Source organism: Hyla sarda, chromosome 4, assembly GCF_029499605.1.
Source record: "Hyla sarda isolate aHylSar1 chromosome 4, aHylSar1.hap1, whole genome shotgun sequence".
Lineage (NCBI taxonomy): Eukaryota > Metazoa > Chordata > Amphibia > Anura > Hylidae > Hyla > Hyla sarda.
The window spans coordinates 154,196,422-154,223,141 of record NC_079192.1 but is presented as its reverse complement, the minus strand read 5'-3'; the positions used below and the strand labels follow the sequence as shown (position 1 = coordinate 154,223,141).

The 26,720-nt window shown below is 40.8% G+C and overlaps 1 protein-coding gene and 1 long non-coding RNA gene across 3 annotated transcripts in view; one reads left to right on the top strand and one right to left on the bottom strand.

The window, feature by feature from the left end:
* CHRNA7 (cholinergic receptor nicotinic alpha 7 subunit) overlaps positions 1–19,650 on the bottom strand; it is a 247,095-nt gene extending 227,445 nt beyond the window's left edge. The window contains exons 1-2 of one of the 2 annotated variants that reach the window (XM_056572456.1): positions 19,199–19,650; positions 18,834–18,973 (exon numbers count right to left, since the gene is read on the bottom strand). In XM_056572456.1, coding sequence (XP_056428431.1) covers positions 18,834–18,973; positions 19,199–19,253 — 195 coding nt within the window. In that variant the 5' untranslated portion in view covers positions 19,254–19,650. Of the gene's footprint in view, positions 1–18,833; positions 18,974–19,198 lie in introns of those variants that run through there. The other variant, XM_056572459.1, reaches the window with a different exon arrangement.
* On the top strand, positions 19,352–25,824 carry LOC130368591 (uncharacterized). The gene is made up of 3 exons (XR_008892514.1): positions 19,352–19,476; positions 19,662–19,699; positions 24,826–25,824. It is a non-coding gene; the product is annotated as an uncharacterized LOC130368591 (long non-coding RNA).
* The last annotated feature ends 896 nt before the right edge of the window (positions 25,825–26,720 follow it).

Sequence of the window (26,720 nt, the reverse complement as noted above, 5' to 3'; positions counted from 1 at the left end):
GCATTTATTCTGAGGTTTTGGGTTCTGTTTTATTTTAGGGTTAGTCTGGGGTTTGCATTTGTGGTAAGCTTGTGGGGGTATAGGGTATATGGGGTGTAGCTGTGCAGTGATGAAAGGGTGCTGGTTTAACCCTTAACTGTCATGACGCCAGGGTGAGGGCTCCTCTGTATATGCTTGTCCTATCGCCACCCGTCCCAAGAGCGATAGGGAGGAATAATAAATGATTGTCCACAACCGGAGGTTTCAGAAAACTGTCGGAACTTTTTCTGAAGGTTTTATGCAGAATTAAACAGGAACAGTCTTTGTACTCTTTGTACTCCCAAACAGTCTTTGGGATCCTGACAGTTGGTTGGGACCTTATGAGTTTTAAGCTCAGGAGATTTATATGCGTTGTTCCGCTGGATTTAGGGCATTGAGTTTAGGTCCAGCAGTCACGCAGACTTTAGCGGGGAGTTGTATTGTAACTCACGATTTGTTAATTTGCGGTATTATCAGGCTTCGGCCTGGTCTTGTCTTTGTAAGTTGCACGGATCTTTCCTCTCTGCTAGTCCAGAACCCAAGAGATATGCTGCTCGCTTTGCAGCTCAGGAGCAAGAGAGCGAGGATTGGCTGGCAGCTCTCTTATATGGCAGGGGCTGGCCTTGAGCTCATTGGTCCATACCATCTGTAAATCACTTTACACAAGGAATTATAGTCTAAACATGTGACCACCCATGTGACCTGGGAAGGTCCTTTAACATACCCTAAGAGAATTAACATTAGTCACATGACTTAAGGTCCTGCGACGCTATATACACAATTAAATATAAACACATAAACATCACAAAATTAAAGAAGGAAGAGGTGACTAGGGGCTATCCCACCAGGAGGACCCTACTGGAACTAAGTAACTCTGACTTTGGGGACCACCATACAAGGTACGGTATACTATATGGTACCAGGACACCACACATTATTTAAGGATTGAGTCTAGGGTATGAATAAATTTAGTGGTTTGGTCTGCAGTCTGACAGTTTCTTTTGACATGACTGCTTTAGTTAATACTTGTATTCAAAAAAAATGTCACAAATTTTAACTGTGTAGAATAGGCCTTGACAAGGGAAATTGTAAGACACAGTTGTTACTGTAAGCACAGAAAGGTGATTTTGACTATTGACGCAGGGTGGCAGTGGGAAAGTGGTGACCTAAATATGAGGAAAAGCCAAGGGATTATGGTTTACTTTTCTTAGTTAGACCATGTACCCAGGTCCTGAGTTTGATTCTGTCCAGGAATAATATCCGCTCACTTTAAGAACATTCTTAAAGATTTATTTCTAATCAAATGAGTTTGTGGTAGATAAGAAACTTAGACTGTGATCATCAATAGGGGCTGATGTGACTGATGACCATCCCTGTACAAGACTGCAGAATACGTTGGGGCTATAAACGCAACAAGAAAGAAATTAAAATGACTACAGTGTCTGTCAAACGAAGCATGGTAAGAAGAAGAAAGTAACATTTCAGGCTGCGAAAACTGTTTGTCATTTTTCTAGGGCAAGCATCCATTAGCACATCCACTAAACGCTAATATTCTCTTAAGGGTATGAATGCAGACAGCATTACTGCATTTAAAAGGCTTTGGATCCTGTACAGCTTTGTTTTTTAAACCATTGAAAAGAAACTGTCACAACAAATTCTGTGTACTCCTTCCAGCATTAAAAACTCTCTGTACCCAATACTGCAAGAACTGTGCAAAAATGTGTCATCAGCCTCTTAGAAAAATGCTCATAAATCAGTTAATCATAAACAGCAGAAGAGAGACTATACACACCAGATAAATGCCAGCTGAACCTGCCAATTCTGACAGCACCACAACCATGTGCATGGGAGTTTACTAATGTAAAACACGATATATGTCCAGCTCACTCCCGCTTGTTCAGTTTCTAAATCTTTGATCCTGGACACTCATGATTCAAGAAAAAAATGCTAATTGGATCCAGCAGATGCAGTTAAAAAGGACTTTTATTCACATTGTACATAAAAAGAAATCACAAGATAGCAGTAACACCGGCACGTTTCTGGAACCTAGGAACCCTTAGTCCGTATGGGAGTTTACTTCAACTACTGATGTCTGGGGAAAGAAGGATTGGATTGTTGAATTTCAACATGTCCAATTCTTATGTGTTTAGGGAAAATACATTGCCTTCATAGACATATGGCAATGGCTTTTTCCCTTCAGAACACATACACATTTAGCCAAGTGCACATGAGGCCGCTGAACATTTTCAACTTCAACGATCTGCAATGTTTGGCACACTATAGAGAATGAATGGAGCACTGGCCAAACAGGCATGGTACACTTTATTCATTCTAAGAATAGTTTTTTCCCTGTTCTTGGGATCTGTGGGGGTTGGTGGACCCCCACAATCAGCAAGAGCATGGATACAAGTCTATGTTTAGGCAGCACAGTCAAAACAGTATAATGGCTGGGTGCACTCTCCAGAGTTTGAAATATCGAATGCCCAATGACAGGGTAGCAGCACTCCAAATTGAGATTTAAGGAAATTTTATTTACCTAAACTGTACACACAGCAATGTTTCAACTCTTTTATAGAGTATTTCTCGGAGTGATTTAATAGTTGCCAGGCTGGGCAGTAAATGTAATCTCTAAAAAACCTGTACCTGCCATGATCTCCTACTGCTGCTATTCCAAAGATATCCGGTCCCCACTGCTGAACGCTTTCAGGTCTTTGTCTCAACACAGGGTATTGCCTGCTCAGCCAATCACTGTCTGATGTGGGTCACCACTGTGACTAGTGATTGGCTGCCACAGTGTGCAAGTCATTGTGTTTAGACATCAACATGAAGTGCAGAACAGCAGGGACTGGACACCTTCCTAAAGGCCATAGTGGTGTTTCAGAGCAAATTTAAAGGGGTACTCCAGTGCTAAGACATCTTATCCCCTATCATTTGGATAGGGGATAAGATGCCTTACCGAGGGGGTCCCGCCGCTGGGGACCCCCGTGGTCTTCCACGACGCACCCCGTTAGAATAAGCCCCCGGAGCATGCTCGCTCCGGGTCTGATTACTAGTGATCATGGGGACAGAGCATATTGATGTCATGGCTCAGCCCCTGTGTGACGTCACGCACCGTCCTCGTGATCGCCAGTAATCAGACCCAAAGCGAGCACGCTTCGGGGGCTGATTCTAACAGGGTGCGGTGTGGAAGATCATGGGGGTCCCCAGCAGCGGGACCCTCGCAATCAGGCATCTCATCCCCTATCCAAAGGATAGGGGATAAGATGTCTTAGCGCAGGAGTACCCCTTTAAAATCATCTTTAAAAAAAACTGCCTGACAACCACTTTAAAGGGGAAACTTATTTGCATATATATACATGTAGGAAGGCTAAATTGGTAGGGTTGCCAACTGTCCATAATTCCCTATGCAGTTTGTAAAAATAAGTCATGTCTATGATTTATATAAAGGTGGAGGAGCTAGTATGTTATTGAAATTGTATTTATCAACATTTTACAATTATTTTTACAGAATATGCTGCCGTTGTGTTCATACTCACATTCTATTGTGTAGACATATATCATTTACAATCTTTACGATTCATTATGGTGTTATTTGCCAAGTCTGAACACCAAACACCGCATTACAAATGCAGTTCTCTATAGAATCGTTCTATGAAACATACCATCAAAGGTTTCTTTAAATAAAAAGAAAAACCTTAAAAGTCTCACCAAGTAGCACCTCTCTCGCCCTTCCTCGCTCCCATGTGACCCGGACTTAAATAGGCAGTGTTGCTGGATATAAAGATATTAATGTAACAACCAGAACCACAGCCAAGAAATGGACATGACAAGTAGAGGTTTGTGAATCAATCTTTGTGTTAAATCCGAATGGCTAAAATACAGCCACAAAGGATTTGCTTTACAGTAACTTCTATAATAATTTCTGAAGAATAAATCTGGTACCAATGTTTTCTTTATTAGAAAGGATTTAAACTAAGCCTTCAACCTATTATAAAAACCAGTACAAGAAAAACAACAATATTCAGAGATCTCTGTAGGAAATCGGGGGTTGAAGATTCTTTTGATCATAGGAAAGTCCTTTTTATTTGTCTGCCTAAAATTTGACTATAAGCTTGGTCAAGAATAATTCTACACTCGCCCTAAGCAAAATATAGATCTTAGCACATGAGTTATATGGATGTATGGTCACATTACAATGACCAATTTGGACTATATTTTCCTAAGAAAACACATATGGCTTATATAAAACTGATCTGTTTATAAGGAGATAAAAAGTGGTGACCACTACGGGCACAATTTTTGGGCACTCATAAAACCCAATCACATTAAGTTAATTGTCAAAGAATCAATCTTTTCTATGATATGAGGGTTTTACTTGAGTAGACCATGCAGATTCTACTTGATGTAGATTCTATTTGGTTTAATGTTATTTACATAGAACTGCGGGATAACTTGACACAGTATTTCACAGTGGCTCCAGTTTTCCAATGTCTTGCCCTCTTTGATTTTAGAGCTTGCTGTCAGTGATTGGGGTCATGTTTACATTGCTATGTAATGATGGGAGTTGTAGTTTTACATCAGTAAGAGACAATTCTCTCAGCAGGATAAATTTTATTTTAATGCTATTTAGCTAAAATGTATCGACCAGGAGTGAAACCTGTTTAGCTCCCAGCAGACTGGATGCTCTGCACAGGTTTCAATCCTTATATTCACTGGTATTGGTCAGACGGGTAATATCTACATCAGCAGTATAGATATGTGACAGTCCTGGCAGACATGCAGACTATGGTGTCGACAAGCAGGAGATGAGTATATTATTTTGGGCTGCACACAGACTTTTGACCGGACATCTGTATTAAGATCATAGAGAGGGTTAACTAGCCTAGACATGAGGGGTAGTGTTTGGTACTAAGTTCCAGTGGAGACAACTAATTACATCATGAGGGGAGGAAGATTTAAAGTGATCTGTAGTATAGTGTCACAAGAGGTGTCATCATCTAGGTCTGGAGATTTGAAACATTTTCCAGGAAGGCCTTTTTGTATCTGAGTCTAATAGTTTTTTCCCCTGATGAACCTCAAATATTAATGGGAAAACACGTTGGGACTGTTATTTAACTTGGTTGACATCTCTTGCTGCTATAACCAAATTTTTTCATGTGCACTGCACACCACAGGCTTATGTTTGGCAGAGGATTAGCATAGGGAATGATAGGGTGACTTCCATGCAGGCAAGGATGTTACAAGAGGGAGCCAGAGATTGCTCCCATTGTATCATGTACTCTTTTTTTTGTGTGTGTGCCCTGCATATCCATAAAGGAATGGAAATCATGGAAAATAAAAGATGTGTACTGTATGTAACATGGTTTTCATATGTGCACAGGTCCCTGATGTTCACCTTTTTATTTGATACATGTATATTACCAAAAGAAAGGGAGCATATTGTTCCTGATTTACTATTGTAAACCCAACCTGTTTTGTCGAGCTGTGTGCCACAAATTGTGTCTGCACCAGAATTTGCGCCAAAAAATTTAAAAACCCGACCCACTCTTAATTTTATGTAGAAAACCTAAAAAAGGGTGTGGCCACTGGGAAAAGGGGGTCACCAAAAGAAGGTCACCGAATAAAGGGTGTGTGCCCTGACATTTTCAAGAAATCTCAACATATTTACTAAGGTTTCCACATATAGTGTGGTGGATTTGAACTCTGGAAAACCCCACAGAGAAAAGTGCAAAAACGTAGGGAACATTAGTATATACCGTGGAATAATACCTATTGACAATAAAAGCCCACAAAGAAAACTACACTCCAATAAATCAGGGTCATTACCTCATACTACATATGATATGTTGGTTGACCCATCTTAACCCCTCCTTGCCTTTAAAAAATCATAACACTTTCAATTTTGCACCTAAAAATCTGTATTATGGCTTATTTTTTTGCGCCACCAATTCTACTTTACAGTGACATTAGTCAATTTACCTAAAAATCCACGGCGAAATGGAAAAAAAAATCATTGTGCGACAAACTTGAAGAAAAAATGCCATTTTGTAAATTTTGGGGGCTTCCGTTTCTATGCAGTAAATTTTTCGGTAAAAATGACACCTTATCTTTATTCTGTAGGTCCATATGGTTAAAATGATACCCTACTTGTATAGGTTTGATTTTGTATTACTTCAGAAAAAAATCATAAATACATGCAGGAAAATTAATACGTTTAAATTTGTCATTTTCTGAGCCCTACAACTTTTTTATTCATCTGTGTTCAGGGTGCTATGCGGGCTCATTTTTTGCACCGTGATCTGAAGTTTTTAGTGGTACCATTTTTGTTCTGATCAGACTTTTTGATCACTTTTTATTCACTTTTTTGTGGTATAAAAAGTTATCAAAAATGCGCTATTTTGGACTTTGGAATTTTTTTGCGCGTACGCCATTGAACATGCTGTTTTAAAAGTGGTATATTTTTATAATTCGGACATTTCTGCATGCGGTGATACCACATATGTTTATTTTTATTTACACTGTTTTATTTTGTTACTAGGAAATGCCGGGTGATTTAAACTTTTAATTCAGAAGGGAATACCTGAAAGGGTTAACTTTTTTTTTTACACTTTTTTTTTTAACACTTTTTTTTTGCGAGCTCATAGCTCCTATAGGGACCTATGAGCTTGCAATGGCTGATTGCATACACAGATTGTTGCCTTGCCGTTGCATGGCAACAAGCTTTATAATCGGCGGTTGATTGCTCCAGCCTGTAACTCAGGCATGGAGCAATCAATCAGAGCCGGGACGCCGATGGAAGAAGGTAGGGACCTTCTTCTCTCCGGGTAGCTGATCGGGGCATCGCGATTTTATCGTGAGGACCCCGATCAGCCCGACTGAGCAGCCGGGAAGCATTTACTTTCACTTTCGATCCGGCGCTCAGCTTTGAGCGCCGCATCGGAAGGGTTAATAGCACGTGGCCGAACAATCGCGGCCTCGCGCTATTAGCCGCAGGTTATAGACAGGGACCGGACTTAGGACGTTCTCATACGTCCTAAGTCCTTGAGGAGTTAAAACAGTACATGTTGATAGTTTGCAGTGGTGAGGTTTTGATGTGTACTGTGGAATAAGATTGTAAAATGAAAATAATAATGTTTTTATTAAACTGGGTGCTTTGGATGCTAGCTGGCTACTAACTTTCTTGCAGAGCGGCGCCCCCATCAAAAGGGTGCTCTAGAAGGCTGCCTATTTTGCCTATAGGCAGAACCAGCCCTGACCCAGACAGCCAAGTGGATAACCGATAAGCTCACTATATCACTATATATTCTCAGGAAACTTCCTTCAGACTTCTCTAGTAATACAGCAAACCCTGTTGGACACTAGGTCATACACACCAGTTAACCCTCTATACAACTGTGTGTTTGTTGGCAGAGGTCAACTTTTTTACTTTTTTATAGAGTCTGCTAGGTGCTGCTACAGCTTTATGGATTAAAGACTGCAAAGGATCCTTCTATGTGCTGCTGCTGGGTTTCTATAAAAGAACTTATACCAAACTGCTGTGAAGATGTTATTGAGATGGTTAGAACTGTGGCAGAGACCCCTGTGTAGAGATTGGTGCTAAGAACTTCTCATAAGCAGCAATTCAAACCCTAAACCTTAAAGAGTACCTGTCATCAAACACAACTTTTAATATATTGTTCCTTAAGTAATTATAAGACACATTGAAAACATTTTTAACCTTCATATGTTTTTAATGTAATAAAAAAAACAGTCACTAGGTGGCTCTGTTCTGTTCCCCACGAAAGTCAAATAGTTAGTTTGGTCTCCTCCTAGCCTGGCAGGAGACCAAACTCAGGAAGTGTGTGGGGGCATGGTGAGGCACAGCTCTTGCAGACTGCAGTGATGTCGTGCCTGCTGGGGAACGCCCACTTTCTCCTGCTGGGAGCTCACAGAATGTGAGCAAGTGGAAAGCTCGGAAAAAAAAATTTAAGGGCAGGAGGGGTGTTAAGAGTAGTTAGGGAATACAATGTGAGTTAGTTTAGAAAATATGGTTTGATAACAGGTACTCTTTAACTTCCGAGGTCATGTACATGGAGTGTCGCGGACAGATTGCACGTCTTGAATTGCACATCCCATTGGATTAAATTCTAGCCACCTGGTACAGCCATGACTCACCATAACCATACTATTTTGCAGTGATAGAAAGCAGCCTCTTAGAAACCTGTGGAGGCACTATGTATAATAGACATACATTGACCGTGACATAGCGCATCAGGTGCTTCAGAATGTACCTCAGGTTATCTCATTTGTACACTGTGACTGATATAATACAACTTTAGAAGGGAAAAATGCATTTATGTGAAACAGCATGAAGTCTATTATACCATCATATGATTAAAAAGGAAAATTCTATAAAAATGGCTTAAATAAATCTTGACTCACATATTATATTGAATTACAGACAATAAATAATACATAGTGAAAGGTCAGTTAGTCAACTACATACAGTATAAAAGAGCAAGAACAATGAAAATAAATCTCCAAAAATGTATAATTACAAAAAAATGGTCTTTAGAAACAGCTGTCTACAGTCAGCATAAGAATTATTTATAGTAACTAAGAGTTCTTAAAGAAGCTTTCTAAATAAACTTCATTAGACAAGTCCTACCATTTAGCTGATGATCAGGGTACCGTAAGTCCATTAGAGTTTGAAGGACTTTCTGCTATCTTAGTGTTTAGAATTTTAGCAGGGGAAGGTTACACATGAGGACCAATAGTAGGAGAGAACCCTGAAGGAAAGCTCACACAGGCTGGAAAGAATGTGGAAAGCGGATTCAAAGCAAACTGCAGAGAAGAATCACATAGGCTATGTTCAAGTATAGAGAAAAAAACGCTCATACAGCACATTTTAGTGGCTGTAGAAGCAAAATTTTTAATGAAGACCTATGGAGAATATATGACATTAAAAATAAAATAAATAAATTCCTTAACAACTGGGAGTGGATTGAAACCAGTAAGAATTTACAATTTCTGTTAAGGAAGCTTTGCTGCAGAGTCCGGTTCAGTGACAACAAAATGGACACTAATGGGCCATGATGGATTCCATTGACTTTGAATAAGAATAATATAAGGTGCAAATACAATAATGTGTCTGATGATTGAATGCATAGGGGGTAGTAAGTAATATGCAAAGTCACTGGTAAGTGTACTGGGCAGTATAAAGTGCATGTGCAGTAACCAAAACTATATATAAGGAGCCATGTGTAAAGTTACTAGTAATTAACTGGCCAGTATACAATACATTGTGGAAGTTAAAGTGCAAGGTGCAGAAAATTCCATATACGGACAATGCATACTAAATGAAGTAAATACAGCAATACAGACCACAACAATAGTAATGAGGAGTAAGGAGTCCTGGGATGCCGCCACCCCAACACATGTTTCGGTCCAAGGTCTTTTCGACCCAGATGAAAGTTGTTGGACCGAAACACGTGTTGGGGTGGTGGCATCCCGGGACTCCTTACTTCTCATTACTATTGTTGTGGTCTGTATTGCTGTTACATGTATTTACTTCATTCAGTATGCATTGTCTGTATATGGAATTTTCTGCACCTTGAACTTTAACTTCCACTGTGTATTGTATACTGGCCAGTTAATTGCTAGTAACTTCACACATGGCTCATTATGGTTACTGCACATGCACTTTATGCTGCTTTATACTGCCCAGTACAATTACCAGTGACTTTGCATATTACTTACTTCCCCCTATGCATTCAGTCATCAGACCCATTGTTGTATTTGCACCTTATATTATTCTTTGTTGCTCAGTACATCCCGGGTATGCTGCCCTTTTCTGATGTCCATTTTCCTCCTTTTTAATTTATTTTATTCATGTTGTACTTCAATAAAGACATTGTCGTTCATTATATTCTTTGAGTAGCTCCGTTTTTCCTTTTGGTTCATATTCTATTGTTAGGAGTCTACATTGGCTTATACAATTCCTGCATTAGGGGGCCAATTCATTTATTTATCCATCTAGTATTTATTATATGGCAGGTACTAAATGCTACACTATAAATATTTTTATGGTCATATATAACACATGGTGGGTATATAGCAAGAAACAGCCTCATGTTGCCCCTTCCTTAAAGGAGTCTTTATGTACAGGCTGCTGTGTTTTAGTGACTGTGAATACGGTCCATCAGGTTTCCGTCTGGTGTCTGCTGTTTTTTAGGAGTCGGGTAAAAAAAAAAATCCTGCATTATTTTTTTCTACACTCAACTCCCCTCATCTAAGCAAAGCTCCCCTTAACACAGTTCGATGCTGATGTGAAAAAGACCAAAGCCTGTGTTCTATAAAGAGTTTGACAGTATATCTTTTGATGCTTTGCATTATTATCAGTTTTCTTCAACCTGACTACAACAGTCTGTCTGAGCTGAATATTCGAACCATAAGATGGGAGCTGATATAGTAAAGAAAAAATATATAGCTACTGGAGAAGGGGTCTCCCGAAACGCGTTTAGCTAACCAACCCAAACTATACAGACCAGCTATACCAAGATTATCATCTCCATCTACTCATATTTGCAATTGCAACAGCTGGAACCCCCTATATTGGGACCACTGTACAAGTGCGCGCACCCAGCCACGAGGACGCCGCCTGGTATTACTGCCGATCGTCTGCACCCACTCACCACCTCAATTACAGCATTTTATTAACCATCATCACCAATTCGGCCGGACGCATTCCATGCCATACCTGGAGGACACCGGGAATCTCTCCACCCATTGTGCGGATGTCTACATAGAGCCGGCTGCCCAGCCGTGCCAGTCTGCAGCACGGAACTCCACTCTACAGAGCTACCATCCCGGGACCTCACATATCAGTGGAGCAGTGAACAGTGCTAAGCACCAGTTCTAATCTAACACACTATTCTGTGGAACACTATCAGATCGCAACATTCGCAACATTGTATGCAATACTTTATCCAACTACTGCAGTAACAATAACTATTCATTGAACATCAATGCGCATCTAGGTGGCTGTAACATGAATAACTGAATCACACATAATTTCATTTTTTCATAATTTTTTTTTAATTTTCTCTACTAGTCCATAGCAAGGGCCCTGCTTGGACGGTTTACATCATTTAAATTTTATATTAAATGTCAATTTAATAAATGTCATTTTTTTATTCAATGTACAACTAGTCTCCTAAATTATATATTTATCTCTGTTTTTATCTGATTATAATGACATATATATATATATATATATATGCCCTATCACATCTACTATATATATATATATATATTATATATATATATATATATATATAATCTTGAGGTCTGTATCACATTTCTCTATTTATTTCTATTTTGACACGTGGGTTACGTGCAACACAGTCACCTCGATATATATATCCTATATATAGTGTGAGCCCCCCGACCTACATTTTTTGCTTCAAAGAAAAAACTGTTTCCTTATTTACCTCAGAGAACTGAACCTTCTCAGCCATTACCTGCACCATTTGTTGCTGAGAATTCATCCTTTTAGCTATAAATAACAGGTGTATGCCCATAGCTGGTAACATCCCTAAATAGGAGGTTATTTGTGAAATAATTCGCAAAAGCAAGTGATTTCCTCCTCAGTTATCTTCAGAGTGAGTTCTACTTTTGAAGGTCTGTCTAACTGTGAAGTTATCATTCTCAACCTGGGCTCACCAGTCATTGGGTGAATTAAGCCACCTTTTGGTTTAACCCTACTGGCTATATATACAACATTATACTGAAAGTTGAAAGTTTAGAAAGAGTCCATTGGATGTCATCATGGTATTTGTGAATTGTGCTGTATTTTTTTTTTCAGTTTGCAAAGAAGGCCCTGAGCAAAGTTTCATTTGTAGGTATGAACAGAGTCTTACTGTGGAACAACTAACCATAGCATGGTGAGAAAAAATAAAGGATTGATAAGGATTAGAAAAAACAGGTCTGTTTTTGTCCAGAAACAACTTCACTCCTGTCTATTTGTTATATCTTGTACTGTAGCTCAGGCCCATTCATCAAAGTGAGTCCCATGAGCAGACAAAACCCATGGAAAGGAGGGGCACTGTTTCTGGAAGAGATCAATCACATTTCCTCTTTTGCCATTGTTTATTATGTTATTTTAGCAGATTCCATAGAAGTTTCTAGCTCCATCAGATATTTTATGTATAGAGATATACTGCCCTAGGAGCCTGCACTACTCTCTTCTGCACACTCTTGTACAAGCATTATTCTCAGGACTCAGGATGTGTATCAGCCCTAAATCTTTATGCAAAGTCAAATAGTTAACTACAAGACATGACCATCATTTTATTATCAATGGTAACCAGGAGCACATTGTACGCTCCTCCATAATTTGTTTAAAGGGGTACTCCACTGCCCCAGTGTCTGGAGCATTTTGTTTTGAATGCTGTGTGCGGGCTACAGGGGTTGTGATGTCAGAGCCATGCCCCTTATGACATCACGCCACACCCCCTTGGTGCAAGTATATGGGAGGGGGCGTGGCAGCCACCATGCCCCCCTCATAGACTTGCATTGAGGGGGCGTGGTGTTACATCATGAGGGGCGTGACCGTGGTGTCACGACTCCCGCAGCCTGCATCCAGCATTCGGAACAAAATGCTCCGAACACTGGGGCAGCGGAGTACGCCTTTAATAGTATGCTTGCCACTTCTGGGATTCAGCATATTTAGAATAGGCTCACAGATGCTTGGTAATCAATTGGACAGTAGACATTTTATATCTATCACATTACAAGGGAAATTAACCTGCAGTTAAATGGTATTGCACATCACCTGTTTGTTCAGCGGAATTACTACAGGGACATAGAATTACATCTGCTCTTTGGTTGCATGAAGCTATTCCATAGAAATATTTCTGGAGACCGTTTCCTGCTAGTATTTCTACAAAAAAATCTTTTCAAGCAACAGATAAAAGCATCATATTAAGAAGAAATAATGTAGTATATACACTGCTCAAAAAAATAAAGAGAACACTATGATAACATTCTACATTTGAATGAATGAACTAATTGTATGAAATACTTTTGTCTTTACATAGTTGAATGTGCTGACAACAAAATCACACAAAAATGATCAATGGAAATCAAATTTATCAACCCATGGAGGTCTGGATATGGAGTCACACTCAAAATCAAAGTGGAAAACAACACTACAGGCTGATCCAACTTTGATGTAATGTCCTTAAAACAAGTCAAAATAAGGCTCAGTAGTGAGTGTGGCCTCCACGTGCCCGTATGACCTCCCTTCAACGCCTGGGTATGCTCCTGATAAGATGATTTCCTGAGGGATGTCCTCCCAGACCTGGACTAAAGCATCCGTCAACTCCTGGAAAATCTGTTGGTGGATGGAGTGAGACATGATGTCCCAGATGTGCTCAATCGGATTCAGGTCTGGGGAACAGGCGGGACAGTCCATGGCATCAATGCCTTCCTCTTGGAGGAACTGCTGACACACTCCAGCCACATGAGGTCTAGCATTGTCTTGAATTAGGAGGAACCCAGGGCAAACCACACACGCAAATGGTCTCACAAGGGGTCTGAGGATCTCATCTCGGTACCTAATGGCAGTCAGGCTACCTCTGGCAAGCACATAGAGGCCTGTGCAGCCCCCCAAATAAATGCCACCCCACACCACTACTGACCCACTGCCAAACCGGTCGTGCTGGAGGATGTTGCAGGCATCAGAATGTTTTCCTCTGCATCTCCTGATTCTGTCACATCTATCACATGTGCTCAGTGTGAACCTGCTTTCATCTGTTAAGAGCAAAGGGCGCCAGTGGCAAATTTGCCAATCTTGGTGTTCTCTGTCAATTGCCATACGTCCTGCACGGTGTTGGACTGTAAGCACAACCCCCACCTGTGGATGTCAGGCCCTCATACCAACCTCATGGAGTCTGTTTCTGACCGTTTTAGTCGACACATGCACATTTGTGGCCTGCTGGAGGTCATTTTGCAGGGCTGTAGGTAGCAGTCCTGCTGCTGGGTTGTTGCACTCCTACAGCCTCCTCCACGTCTCCTGATGTACTGGCCTGTCTCCTTGTGGCGCCTCCATGCTCTGGACACTAAGCTGACAGACACAGCAAACCTCCTTGCCACAGCTCGCATTGATGTGCCATCCTGGATGAGCTGCACTACCTTAACCACTTGTGTGGGTTGTAGACTCCGTCTCATGCTAACACTAGAGTGAAAGCACCGCCAGCATTCAAAAGTGACCAAACCATCAGCCAGGAAGCATAGAAACTGAGAAGTGGTCTGTGGTCACCACCTGCAGAACCACTCCTTTATTGGGGGTGTCTTGCTAATTGCCTATAGTTTCCACCTGTTGTCTGTTCCATTTGCACAACAGCATGTGAAATTGATTGTCAATCAGTGTTGCTTCCTGAGTGGACAGTGTGATATCACAGAAGTGGGATTGACTTGGAGTTACACTGTGTTGTTTAAGTGTTCCCTTTATTTTTTTGAGCGGTGTATGCAAGCACTAAAAACCTTCATCTACACATATGTGAAAGGCAACAATGTAGCAGGGCGTCTCTGCTCAACTGTAGTGGCACATGACACCTTAAAGGGGTACTCCGGTGCTTACACAGAGAGCAATTACCAAAAAAAAATCTAGTCTAATGATATAGCTTTCTTATCATGCGGTTAAAGGGGTTTTCCGCTGCTTACACATCTTATCCCCTATCCAAAGGACAGGGGATAAGATGCCTGATCGCTGGAGTCCCGCCGCTGGGGACCCCCGTGATCTTGCACACCGCACCCCGTTTGTAATCAGTCCCCAGAGCGTATTCGCTCCGGGTCTGATTACAGGTGACCACAGGGCGGACGACGTGTGACATCACGCATGCGCCACCGTGTGACGTCACGCTCCGCCCCTCAATGCAAGCTTACGGGAGGCCTCCCATAGGCTTGCATTGAGGGGCGGAGCGTGGTGTCACGGGAGCGCAGGCTGTGGTCGCCCGTAATCCGACCCAGAGCGAACACGCTCTGGGGACTGATTACAAACGGGGTGCCGCGTGCAAGATCACGGGGGTCCCCAGCAGCGGGACTCCAGCGATCAGGCATCTTATCCCCTATCCTTTGGATAGGGGATAAGATGTGTAAGCACCGGAGAACCCCTTTAACCGCATGATAAGAAAGCTATATCATTAGACTAGATTTTTTTTTGGTATTTGCTCTCTGTGGAAACACCAGCGTGTTCCACCCTATAAAACACCTTATGGTTTGCTTTTATGACAATGTAATAAGTGGTTAAATATGTATTTTGAGATGACCAAATATCAGATCATAGCTCCAACATACATATATGCAGTACATGCATGGCTAGTATTGTAACTACAGCCTTCTTTTACCACCATTGATCCAGTAGAATAAAAGACTCCACATTCTGCTTTGAAATACTACTTGCTTTGATGACTCAATTTAGCTTGAAAGTCATAAGAAGACTGTGGGCTATACTTGAAGATCTTGTATGCCGCTATGTGGGAAACATAAGGGTCTCTGTTAGGCTAGGGTAACTTTGGTTGTGTGACATGAAGATTTTAGTCTTGTATTACAATATTATATCTAATGGTGTTCCTAGCCTTAATCATTAAATATCGAATTGACCCTATATACAAAGGATGGCGTTGAGGTGTGTTTCTGCTATGGTTTGCAGAAGTTGTGTGATGCAGTAACTGGCTACTAGTGTTGAGCGGCATAGGCCATATTCGAATTCGCGAATATTCGCGAATATTCGCGAATATATGGACGAATATTCGTCATATATTCGCGAATATTCGCATATTCGTTATATTCTCGTTTTATTTTCGCATATGCGAATATTCACGTATGTGAAAATTAACATATGTGACGCCAGTCTCACACAGTAGTATTAGAGCCTTCTTTACACCACACAAGCTGGAAGCAGAGAGGGGTGATCACTGTGATGTGTACTGTGAAGAAAAAAAAAAATAAAAAAAAACAAACGAATATTCGTAATTACGAATATATAGCGCTATATTCGCGAAATTCGCGAATTCGCGAATATGCGATATTCGCGAATAATATTCGAATTGCGAATATTCGCGAGCAACACTACTGGCTACACAATTTTTTAAAGGGGAAATGTTTTTCAGAGGCAGTTTTAACTACACCTCAACTAGTATCACTGCATATACTCCAAGCATTATTATTGCTACTTCTGTTAGTATTTATTTTTGACAATTAATTCCTTTTGACCGCTAGTGGTTCTTTGTTAAAATTATTTTATGTCTCATTGATCTTGAATACTGAATCATTCTGAAACCTGTGCAGTGTTTATATGCCCCCATGCCTCAAACATAAAGGGGAACTCAAGTGGAAAGCATATGTTTTCAAATCAACTGGTGCCAGAAAGATAAACAGATTTGTAAATGACTTCTATTAAAAAAAATCTGAAGTTTTCAAGTACTTATCAGCTGCTGAATACTACAGAGAAATTTGTGATTTTCTTTTCTGTCTGACAACAGTGCTCTCTGCTGACACCTCTGTCCGTGTCAGGAACTGTCCCGATTAGAAGCAAATCCCCATTGAAAACCTCTCCTGCTCTGGGCAGTTCCTGACACGGACAGAGGTGTCAGCAGAGAGCACTGTGGTCAGACTGGAAAGAACTTCACACATTTCTCTGTAGTATATCTGTAGTTTACACAGCTGATAACTACTGTAAGGGTTGATGTTTTTAAGTAGAAGTAATTTACAAATCTGTTTAACTTTCTGGAGCCAGTTGATTTTGAAAACATTTTTTTTTTCCCATCAGAGTTTCCCTTTAAGTATAGCACGGAAATATGGATAATCTGGCTACTTGTTGTTACCATGCTTCTTTTTGGCTACTATGCTATGGTAAATGACATTTTATTTGAAATGTTTAGCTTATTCCAAGTAACTGCACAATCAACTCAATTCAGACATTTGGAATAGATGTTTCAATTGCAGAAATGTTCCATTTCCCAAAACTATAAGAATCCAGTTGTATAAAATATTTAAGAATAAAGTCACCTGTTGCAGAGTTATTTGACAAGTGACAAATGCTGCCGTGCAAGTTCTAAGTATAAACAGGAGGCGAAATGGTTACGTGTAGTAGATTTGTCATAGAAATTTCAGCAAAATCAGTTTCACAGAACTCAATGGGGCTGTATACACATCATGTGGTTACATTTCTGTAAGCCCCACTGATACAGTATGTATGAAACAGTAAAAGAAATGTGTGCTACAAATCTGCTGATTGTGAAGAAAAGTTGATGTCACCCAGATTTCCAAAGAACCTGAAAGGCAAATCAACTCCATTGTTATGCAGCTGCATTTAATACCAATGCAGATTTTATTTTATTTTCACTTTATTTGTTTATTTATTTATTTATTTTAACCTGACAATCCATAGTAAAAATAAATAAATAAAAATAAAAAATAGATGTGGAGAATGTAATCATATTAAATATTCTAATTTAAGGGGAAATGCACAAAGATGACATTCATTGAATAGGGTTTGTAGTTCTACCACTTGGTAACGATAACCTGCAGACCTTTTTGTGATCTTTGCTCTTACTGCGTTTACAGAAAATAAAGAGTCCGGGATCATTGTTTCTGCTGCACTGTGTGTGGTTGAGGGACTGTCCAAGCAGTAACAGCAAATTTAATATGCAAGTTCCATATAAATGAATCCAAATACACCATTGCTAAATAGCAACAATTGGTAAGTCTTTTTTTTTTTTTTTAATGCAGGTTACAGCAACATGTCAGTAGTAGTTACTGATGTGGTCAACTGCAGCGCAACTGCAACACAACAGCAGCGCAACTGCAACACAACTGCAACCTGATGTGTGTGGTTTTACCCTAATAATGAAACTGCAAACTGATTTGTGTGGTTTTACCCTAATAATGAAACTGAAACCTGATTTGTGTGGTTTTACCCTAAAAATGAAGCTTGTATCACTGTGACTCAGGGGATCCTGTACTAGTTGTGGAACCCAGCTGGGTCAGGAGCAATGAGCACCACATTTTTTCTTGTGCTCTAAAGACATTTTGGCAGCAATGCAATGATGATGTGGTCAAGATCTGCATGTAGATTCACACAAAAAAACGTGTGGCCAACAACTCAGTTGCTGAAATGCACCATTAGTACAATTTATTTATTGCTTAGTAAACTGGCTTGATACAGTTACAAATTGTGTGGTTTCGCCCTTAAAGACTGGTCTTATTAGATTGTAAAAATGTACCCTATTTTTGCAAATTGCCATAGCAGAGGGCAGACTTGTTCCTCCATCATACCCACTATGTTAGTTGTATAAGGCCAATGACCTTATTGGAGAAGATAGGTCTCAAAGACAGACTCATCTAAGATAAAGCACTAAAAAATTCTATTTAACATCCACATTACTACTAATGTATTTATGTGTGTACAAATAACCTACATTTGTTGTATCTTAGTATGTAGTAGGCGAAGGGCTAGATGTTAAAATTAGATGAGCGATTTCCAGATTGACTCAACCATTGGTGGGACTTTAGTACAATTGACAACTCACATTAGGACTCTCTCCTTAAAGAAACCCAGAAAATGTTTAACTACTGTTTAAAGTTGGCAGAAGAAGTCATCTTAACATACATGCCTCTTAATATTGTACGTAGTATACAGTAGGGTTAGGTGATAAGTGTAATTATTAGTGACATTGTCCTCACCCGACCCTAGACCCAGAGAATTGCATCTATGGCACCACAGCAGATTGAGCAGAAAACACAGGCACAATACATTCAGTGACACGTACCACATCCATGATCTGCATCAGATTCATTCCAAAGTAGACAGTGAGTGGATGAGAGTCGTTGGCCACCGGCCTCTCTAAAGGATTATAATTCTTCAGTAATTCCTTGTAGAGCTTCCTCTGGTATTCTCCTTGCAGGGACACTTCAAACCAAGAAGAGCATGATCAGCACTCACACAGCACAGGCAGTCGATATACAGTACAGTGATATATTATAGTGATGTGTCAGTGTATATATGTATAATATCAAATGGCTTGTATATAGTGATCAGCCCAGCATGTAAATAGCCCTGGAGCGGGACACATTCACAGAGTATGGGGTGTTATGAAATAGGGTGGAATGCAGGGTAATGGTGAAATTAATTTACCATGGATGAAGCAGACTGATATAATCATCCACAAGCGGATCTCCCCAGCTCCCATTGTATGAGATCAAGGCGAGGAGGTCTTCAGATTCCCAGCTGAGGGGGAAAAGTTTATGATTTGATGACAATAAGCGAAGTCGTGGATGCTGGTGGATGCAGAAGCTCAGCTCTCAGGCTGCATCCAGGCTCAGGCTGTGGAGGTGGTGACTACTAAAGTATCACAGCCCCTGTGTATGAGACCTCACTGAGGATGGGAATCCAGGGATTGTCTTCATATTCAGGTATGCCTTGCATCTATTCTACAGGGGGATCCCAGTAGTTCCCAGCTGCTGCTGATAACTCCCCCTGGGCTCAGTGCTGGCACTTGTCAGAAAGCAATGGCTCCATTCAGATGGGCTCCACGTGAAGCTTGTGACTTGTGATCCTGTCTCAGTCTGAGCTCTGTTCATTGCATTGTATTTTATAGCTGGCGAGGAGGAGGCAGAGCAGCAGCCCAGATCTGGTGTGAGTATTAACCCCATCGCCGCTGAGCATGCCATTGAGGCACATCCAGTTAAGTCACAGCGTGCATTAATAACCGTACTCTCTGCTGTGGTATTTTTAGAATTCTGTCGTAAGTAGTAAATAGATTTGAGAATCCATGTCTGAGGACTGAAATTTAAGTGCAATGGTGAGGATACCAGTGTATAAGTAAGATAATGCTCAGGAGAAGAAAGGCTAGGTTCACACTACAGAATTTCCTTCTGCAATTTCTCTTTGAAATGTATAGTCTAGTGAATGGGTTTTCCGTTCGCAAACTCACATCGATTCAGTCGGCGCTGGCCGCACTCGGAATCTCCGGGTGGAAGTTTTCTGTCTGGAGATTCCGCAGTGTGAACCTAGCCTTAGGGTCTATTCACATGGCAGAATTTGTGCTCAAATTAAAGGGGTACTCCGGTGCTTAAACATCTTATCCCCTATCCTTTGGATAGGGGATAAGATGCCTGATCGCGGGAATCCCATGCACGCGGCCCCCGTTTGTAATCAGTCCCCAGAGCGTGTTCGCTCCGGGTCTGATTACGGTCGACCGCAGGGCCGGCGTCGTATGACATCACGCCTCCGCCCCTGTGTGACATCACTCTCCGCCCCTCAATGCAAGCCTACGGCGGAGTGTGACATCACATGGGGCGGGTGTGACATCACATGGGGGCGGGGCGTGAAGTTGCACGCCGCCGGCCCTGCGGTCGCTGGTAATCAGTCCCGGAGCGAACACGCTCCGTGGACTGATTACAAACGGGGTGCCGCGTGCATGATCATGGGTGTCCCCAGCTGCGGGACTCCCGCGTTCAGGCATCTTATCCCCTATCCTTTGGATAGGGGATAAGATGTGTAAGCACCGGAGTAGCCCTTTAAATTCCACCTCAAATGAATTCCCCTAGACTTCTATGGGATTCCGCACTCTCACTTCTGAATTTCCGCAAGTGGAAATTAAGAAGTGTGAATGGGAGTGTGGAGTCCCATAAAAGTCTATGGGCTTTAATTTGAGGTGGAATTCCGCAAGCGCATATTCTGCCATGTTAATAGACCCTTAAAGTAAACTCCTGCTTCTAGGTCCCCTATGGTTATTATAATGATGCACTGCATGACTGCCATTTCATTGCTCTCTTTACCATTTCTAATCCTGAAGGCTGTGAAAGATTAAACATTTTTTGATACAAATCTAAATCTTGTCAAAAACAAACAAGTATTTTAGAAAATGTGCCCTGCTCTTCCACCATGAAACCACGCGTCATCGATCCAGCTGTAATGATGTATTGTCCATAGTGATTGTCCGCATTCCTTGGCTTAGTGCAGTGACCTCCTGCTGTAAGGACATGCTGGGAGCAGTCATTATGTTGTACTGCCTGAAGAGCCACCGGTTGGAGACCTCTGCCTTATGAGACCACTCATACATTGTTTGAGTCATTGGAAAATGGAGCATGACAGACTGGCAGGATCTCGCTATGGATGAAATGTCATCCCAACCTTATTGTTTACAGCTGCCATGTGTGCAGAGTATTGCTGAGCACAAATATTAAAGGGGTTATCCAGGATTAGAAAAAACTGCTGATTTCTACCAAAAACAGCACCACACCTGTCCTCAGGTTGTGTGTGGTATTGCAGCTCAGTTACATTGAAGGGAATGGAGCCAAGTTGTAATACCACACACAACCTGAGGACTGGAGGGGTTCTGTTTTTGGAAGAAATTTTTAATGTTTTTCTATTCCTGGTTAACCCCTTTAAAGGAGTTAACCGGGATTAGAAAACCATGTCAGCCTTCTTCCAAGGACAGCGCCACACCTGTCCTCATGTAGTATTACAACGTTACTTTACTGTAATGGAACTGAGTTGCAATGCCAAACATAAAATGAAGATAAGAATGGAAGAATAACACCATTTCTGTAGGAAAGTTGCTGTGTTTTCTAATTCTGCTTCACATATAGTATATTTATATTGCTATTAATGCTGACATGAAACTATTTTGTGCCAGAAAGTTAAACAGATTTGTAAATTACTTCTATAAAAAAATCTTAATCCTTCCAGTACCATCTGCCCAGAAGAAGTGAGTGAAATGAGTCTTAGGGTCCCATCCGAAATGAGGCCACCTCCGCGTGGTGGATGGGGGACACGTTTTGATCAAAGAGTGCGCTAAGAGCCTCCATTTTTCGACCAAGAGTGCTGCTGCAACTTTCTTTTTTGTATACTCTAGTTTTCTTTGTGGGTTTTGATTCCTGACAGGTATTTTTCCAAGGTATTTACAAATTTTTCCCTATGTTTTGCTTTTTTTTTTACAATTGCTCTGAGCTGTCAGGTTTTCCAGAACTCAAATCCACTAAATTTTTTGTGGGAACATTAGTATATTTGTTGTTATTTTATTAAACTGTTGGGGGCATGCCCCTTTTTTTGACGGCCATACCTCCTTTTCTTGGAGACTATGCCCCCTTTTAGTTTTGTCTTTTTTCGGAGTAAGGGTGCATTCACACCATGTTTTAATCCTATGGCTACCGGATACAGGATATTTCAAAACCAGGGGCTCCTGTATCCTCGCCGGACCCCGTAGCTTCTCATTCATTTGAATGAGCCGACCGGAGTCACTATCTGACTCCGGTCGGCTCATTCAAATGAATGAGAAGCTGCGGGGGTCCGGTGGTGATACGGGAGCGCCCAGTTTTGAGATATCCCCACCTGATCCAGCAGCTGTGGGAATAAAACGTGGTGGGAATGCACACTAAGATGGAGAGAGACAGGTTTTTGGAATTTTTGGGTCCCAAACAGACGGGATCACATTAATAAATAACCCCCAGCATCTTTACTCATGTTTACATAGTTTTTCTATTATTGTACAAATTATTAAAAAAGTCAAACTTTTTTTTTATCAAAATAAGTATGTTTAAAATTTTCCTATTCTGACCCCTGTAACTTTTTTTTCATTCTCTGTAAGTGAGGCTGTATGAGAGTAAATTTTTTGTGCCATAATTTGTAGTTTCTATTGGTACTATTTTTTTCTGTTCCTGATACATAATTATTTTTTTTTTCTGATATATAATGTAACCAAAAATCTGCATTTCTGGCCTTTGGTGCTTTTTTTTACTTTTATGCCCTTTACTGGGCAAGATCATGAACAATAAATGAACAACTGACCTCCTCCATCTTAACTCATTGGCCCCCCGCAATCTCACTGTAGTCCAATAGCATCCCTATCCCACTGGCACCTGTCCATAAGATTTTAGATGCTGTGATGACAGTATCTAAAAAAGGGTTAATGGCGAACATCAGCATTGTCGATGATGTCTACCATTAGCACCAGGACCTGCAGTCTATGAAGTGAGCGCAGCTCCGGCGCACGCTTTACAGATGGTACATCAACCGCAACATGCATGTACGTAACTGTATGCTAAATACCAGGGCACAGCAAAAAAATTTCATTATTTTATGTAGACTTTTAAAGTTCCCCAAGGTGATTATTATAAACATTCATTAGCTAATACTGAATAATGCTCAGTGAGATTGGTGCCTTGCTAGTAAAGTCTGCCTGACGCAGATCAGCAAATCGCCCAAACACCAGCACAGACTAAATGAGGTTGATTCTGGCTGCCAGAGAGAACAATCGGTCCCCCTGTGAACACTGATGGCAGTCAGGGGTGGGTGTACACGATCACCATCTATAAAATGAGTGCAGCTCCTGCACTCCCTTTATAGACATACTGTACAGTGCAATGTACATGTATGATGCTGTGCGCCCAGATAGCGGCACGGTGCACGTACATATCCCCTAGAGGTTAAAATGCTGAAAGCCGTAAAGGTAGAGCATATGGAAACTTTTGTCCTTTCAATGAGCTTCTGACAGTGGATATCTTGGATGCTCTTTAACATTGTAACAGCACTGCTAAATATTATATAGACTGTCATAAACAGCTTTTAGATTCTGCTGACAGCTCCTAAACAGGAAAATGGGAAATTCCCTGCAGTCATATATATTATTATGGAATCCCACTTGCTTATAAATGAAGTGATTCTGGAATACCTTAGTATAATGATTCAGACTCAGAGCTCTATATGCAACTATGATCACGACATTGGCCCTCATTTACTATTCTAAACCCGACTTGTTTTGTCAGGTTTTTTTTGGCGCATCTTTGTCTGCGACATGTCGCAGACATCGTGCGCCAGTCTGCGACACTATGCAACATTTTTTCCCGACGGACCCGATGTGGATTCCCCCAAACCCGAAAAAGGGGCGTAACCCGACATTTCTGAGCTTTCCCACGTATTTATAAAGGTTTCCAAACCGAATTTGTTGAATTGTTGTGGATTTTTTCCTGACAACTCAGAGGAGTTGGAAACCAAAACCTACAAAACCCAGTGCGACAAACAGGATGCGACATAATAATAAATACCAGGGGGAAAAAGCAGTCGGGTAAGAAAGCAAGATAGACTTACAACCCGATTTTCTAAGTAAATGAGGGCCATTGAGTAACTAGTTGCCTTACGTTGAGTGAGCAGCCGAGGATCACTTGTAATGTTTTATTTTTTCAATATAATAGGAAAAACAATTGCCATATACTAGCAGTTTTGAGCCATTTCTTCCCAAAACACATCCTGAAGATATTAATCAACTAAATTTAGAACTATTGTCTGGCAGTTGTGCATGGCTGGGAAGATAGTAGCTCTGGAATGTATTTTGTGTCTGCAAATAAAATGTTTTGCCTTTGTTTGTGATGTACCAGCAAAAGAATACACTTAGAGGGTCATTTATCAAGCCAAGCCAGTGGTGCAAAACATGTAAATTACTTTTATTTAAATCCTTCCAGTACTTATCAGCTGCTGTTTACTACAGAGGAAGCTGTGAAGTTATTTTAAGTCTGACCACAGTGCTCTCTGCTGACACCTTTGTCCATGTCAGGAACTGTCCAGAGCAAGAGATAGATTTGCTCCCAAAGAGGTGTCAGCAGAGAGCACTGTGGTCAGAAAGGAAAGAACTACCCAACTCCCTCTGGAGAATACAGCAGCTGATAAGTACTAGAAGGCTTCAGATTCTTAAATAGAAGTAATTTACAAATCTGTTTAACTTTCTGGCACAGGTTGATTTGAAATCTTTTGTTTTCCACCAGAGTTCCCCTTTAAGGCCTACTTGTGACACTGCAGAAATTTACACCACCTCCAATGACAGCCACAAAGCAACTGGATTTACTAAGTAAAGCCAACAGACTGAAAACAGGTGAAGCTGTACCAACGTGCATTACACCAAAACACAGCAGCCCATAAATGTCCCCCTTTGTTTTTATTGGCCTGTAAAAAAATAATATGATTTTTAGGTATTTTTCTATTACCTTGGTTTTGTTTTTGGCACACTTATGCATTTATTTTTGGCCGTTCTCAAGTCCAATAGAAAAGCCTATAGATTAATCATCAGAAAAAAAAAAATACATAACTAGAGTTCCACCAAGAAAATTCTAATACCTAACGCAGTCTTCTGCGGAAGATCAGCCTTCTCTAGTTGGAGTTAGGCTAGGTTCAGACTACGGAATTTCTGCCTGCAATTCCTCTTTGAAATTGCAGGCGGAAATTCCGCTTGCTAAAATGTATAGTATAATGAATGGGTTTCCGTTCACAAATTCGCACTTCGGAATTTGTGAAGCGGAATTTGTGAAGCGGAATTTGTGAAGCGGAATTTGTGAAGCGGAATTTGTGAACGGAAAATCCGCTTGGAAATTTCCGCCTGAAGAAAGGGGTTGCTCTTTCTTCAGGCGGAAATCCGCGCGGAACACATTGCAGTCTCTGATTCAGTCGGTGCTGGCCGCACTTGGAATCTCCGGGCGGAAATTTTCTGCCCGGAGATTCCGTAGTCTGAACCTAGCCTTAAAGATATTTCACCTGTTTCTGAAGACTTCTTGACACATAAGGTTTGTGCACAGGAGCCATTTTCATATGTTGCAACATTGTCTATAACTGCAAGTTTAGAACTTTAATTGTGGACTATGGAATCGACAATTTACGTGCTGTTGCATTGTACTCTTATTTGATGTTGCATTGTCTTTCTCACCACTGCAGCGCCATGTATTGGAGTTGTCTTTTGTTGACTTCTTTTTCTGTTTGCATTATAAACTGAAAATCTCTTTTAAATAAACAAATATACAAAAAAGAACTGTCTTCCTGTTACATTTCATAGCAATACACAAATATCCCTAATGGTAGTCTTACATATTTCATTATAACGTCCAGTATGAATGTTTACATATGGAGTTCTCTTCCATCAGAATATGTAGGGCACAACAGGATTCCCAAAATGGGGTTTAGGAACATGTTATGCCCCAATAGCAATAGGAAATGACTATATGAAATCAGTCTAACATAAATGTACCAATTGGACCAGGATTGCATCTTATAGTAGTTGTAAACTTTGACTCATAAAGATATTAGCAGAGATTATCAAGTTTTATTAACAATAAAAAATCTGCTCAACATTTTATCATTTTCTCCATGCACTGCGGCAGTAAAGAACTAAATAACCTAAAAAGAGAAAAAGCTTTAATTATATTCCCTAAATGATTCTTCCAAATCGGTATTCACCAGCAAATACTATGTAACCAGTCAATTGTATGTGTCAATATTATCATCATTAGAGAGAAGTCATGTCATGGTGAGGGGTGTCAGGTTTTTAGCCTATACCCTAGGGGACATCTTGACTATCACTGTGAAATGTACGTTCTAACACACATAGGCCCTCATTTACGATTCTAAACCCGACCTCTTTTGTCAGGTTTTTTTGTCGCATCTTTGTCTGCGCCATGTCGCAGTCATCGTGCGCCAGTCTGCGACACGATGCGACATTTTTTCCCGACAGACCCAATGTGGATTCTCCCAAACCCAAAAAAGGGGCGTAACCCGACATTTCTGAGCTTTCCCACGTATTTATTAAGGTTTCCAACCCGAATTTGTTGAATTGTTGTGGATTTTTTCCCGACAGCTCAGAGGAGTTGGAAACCAAAACCAACAAAACCCACGT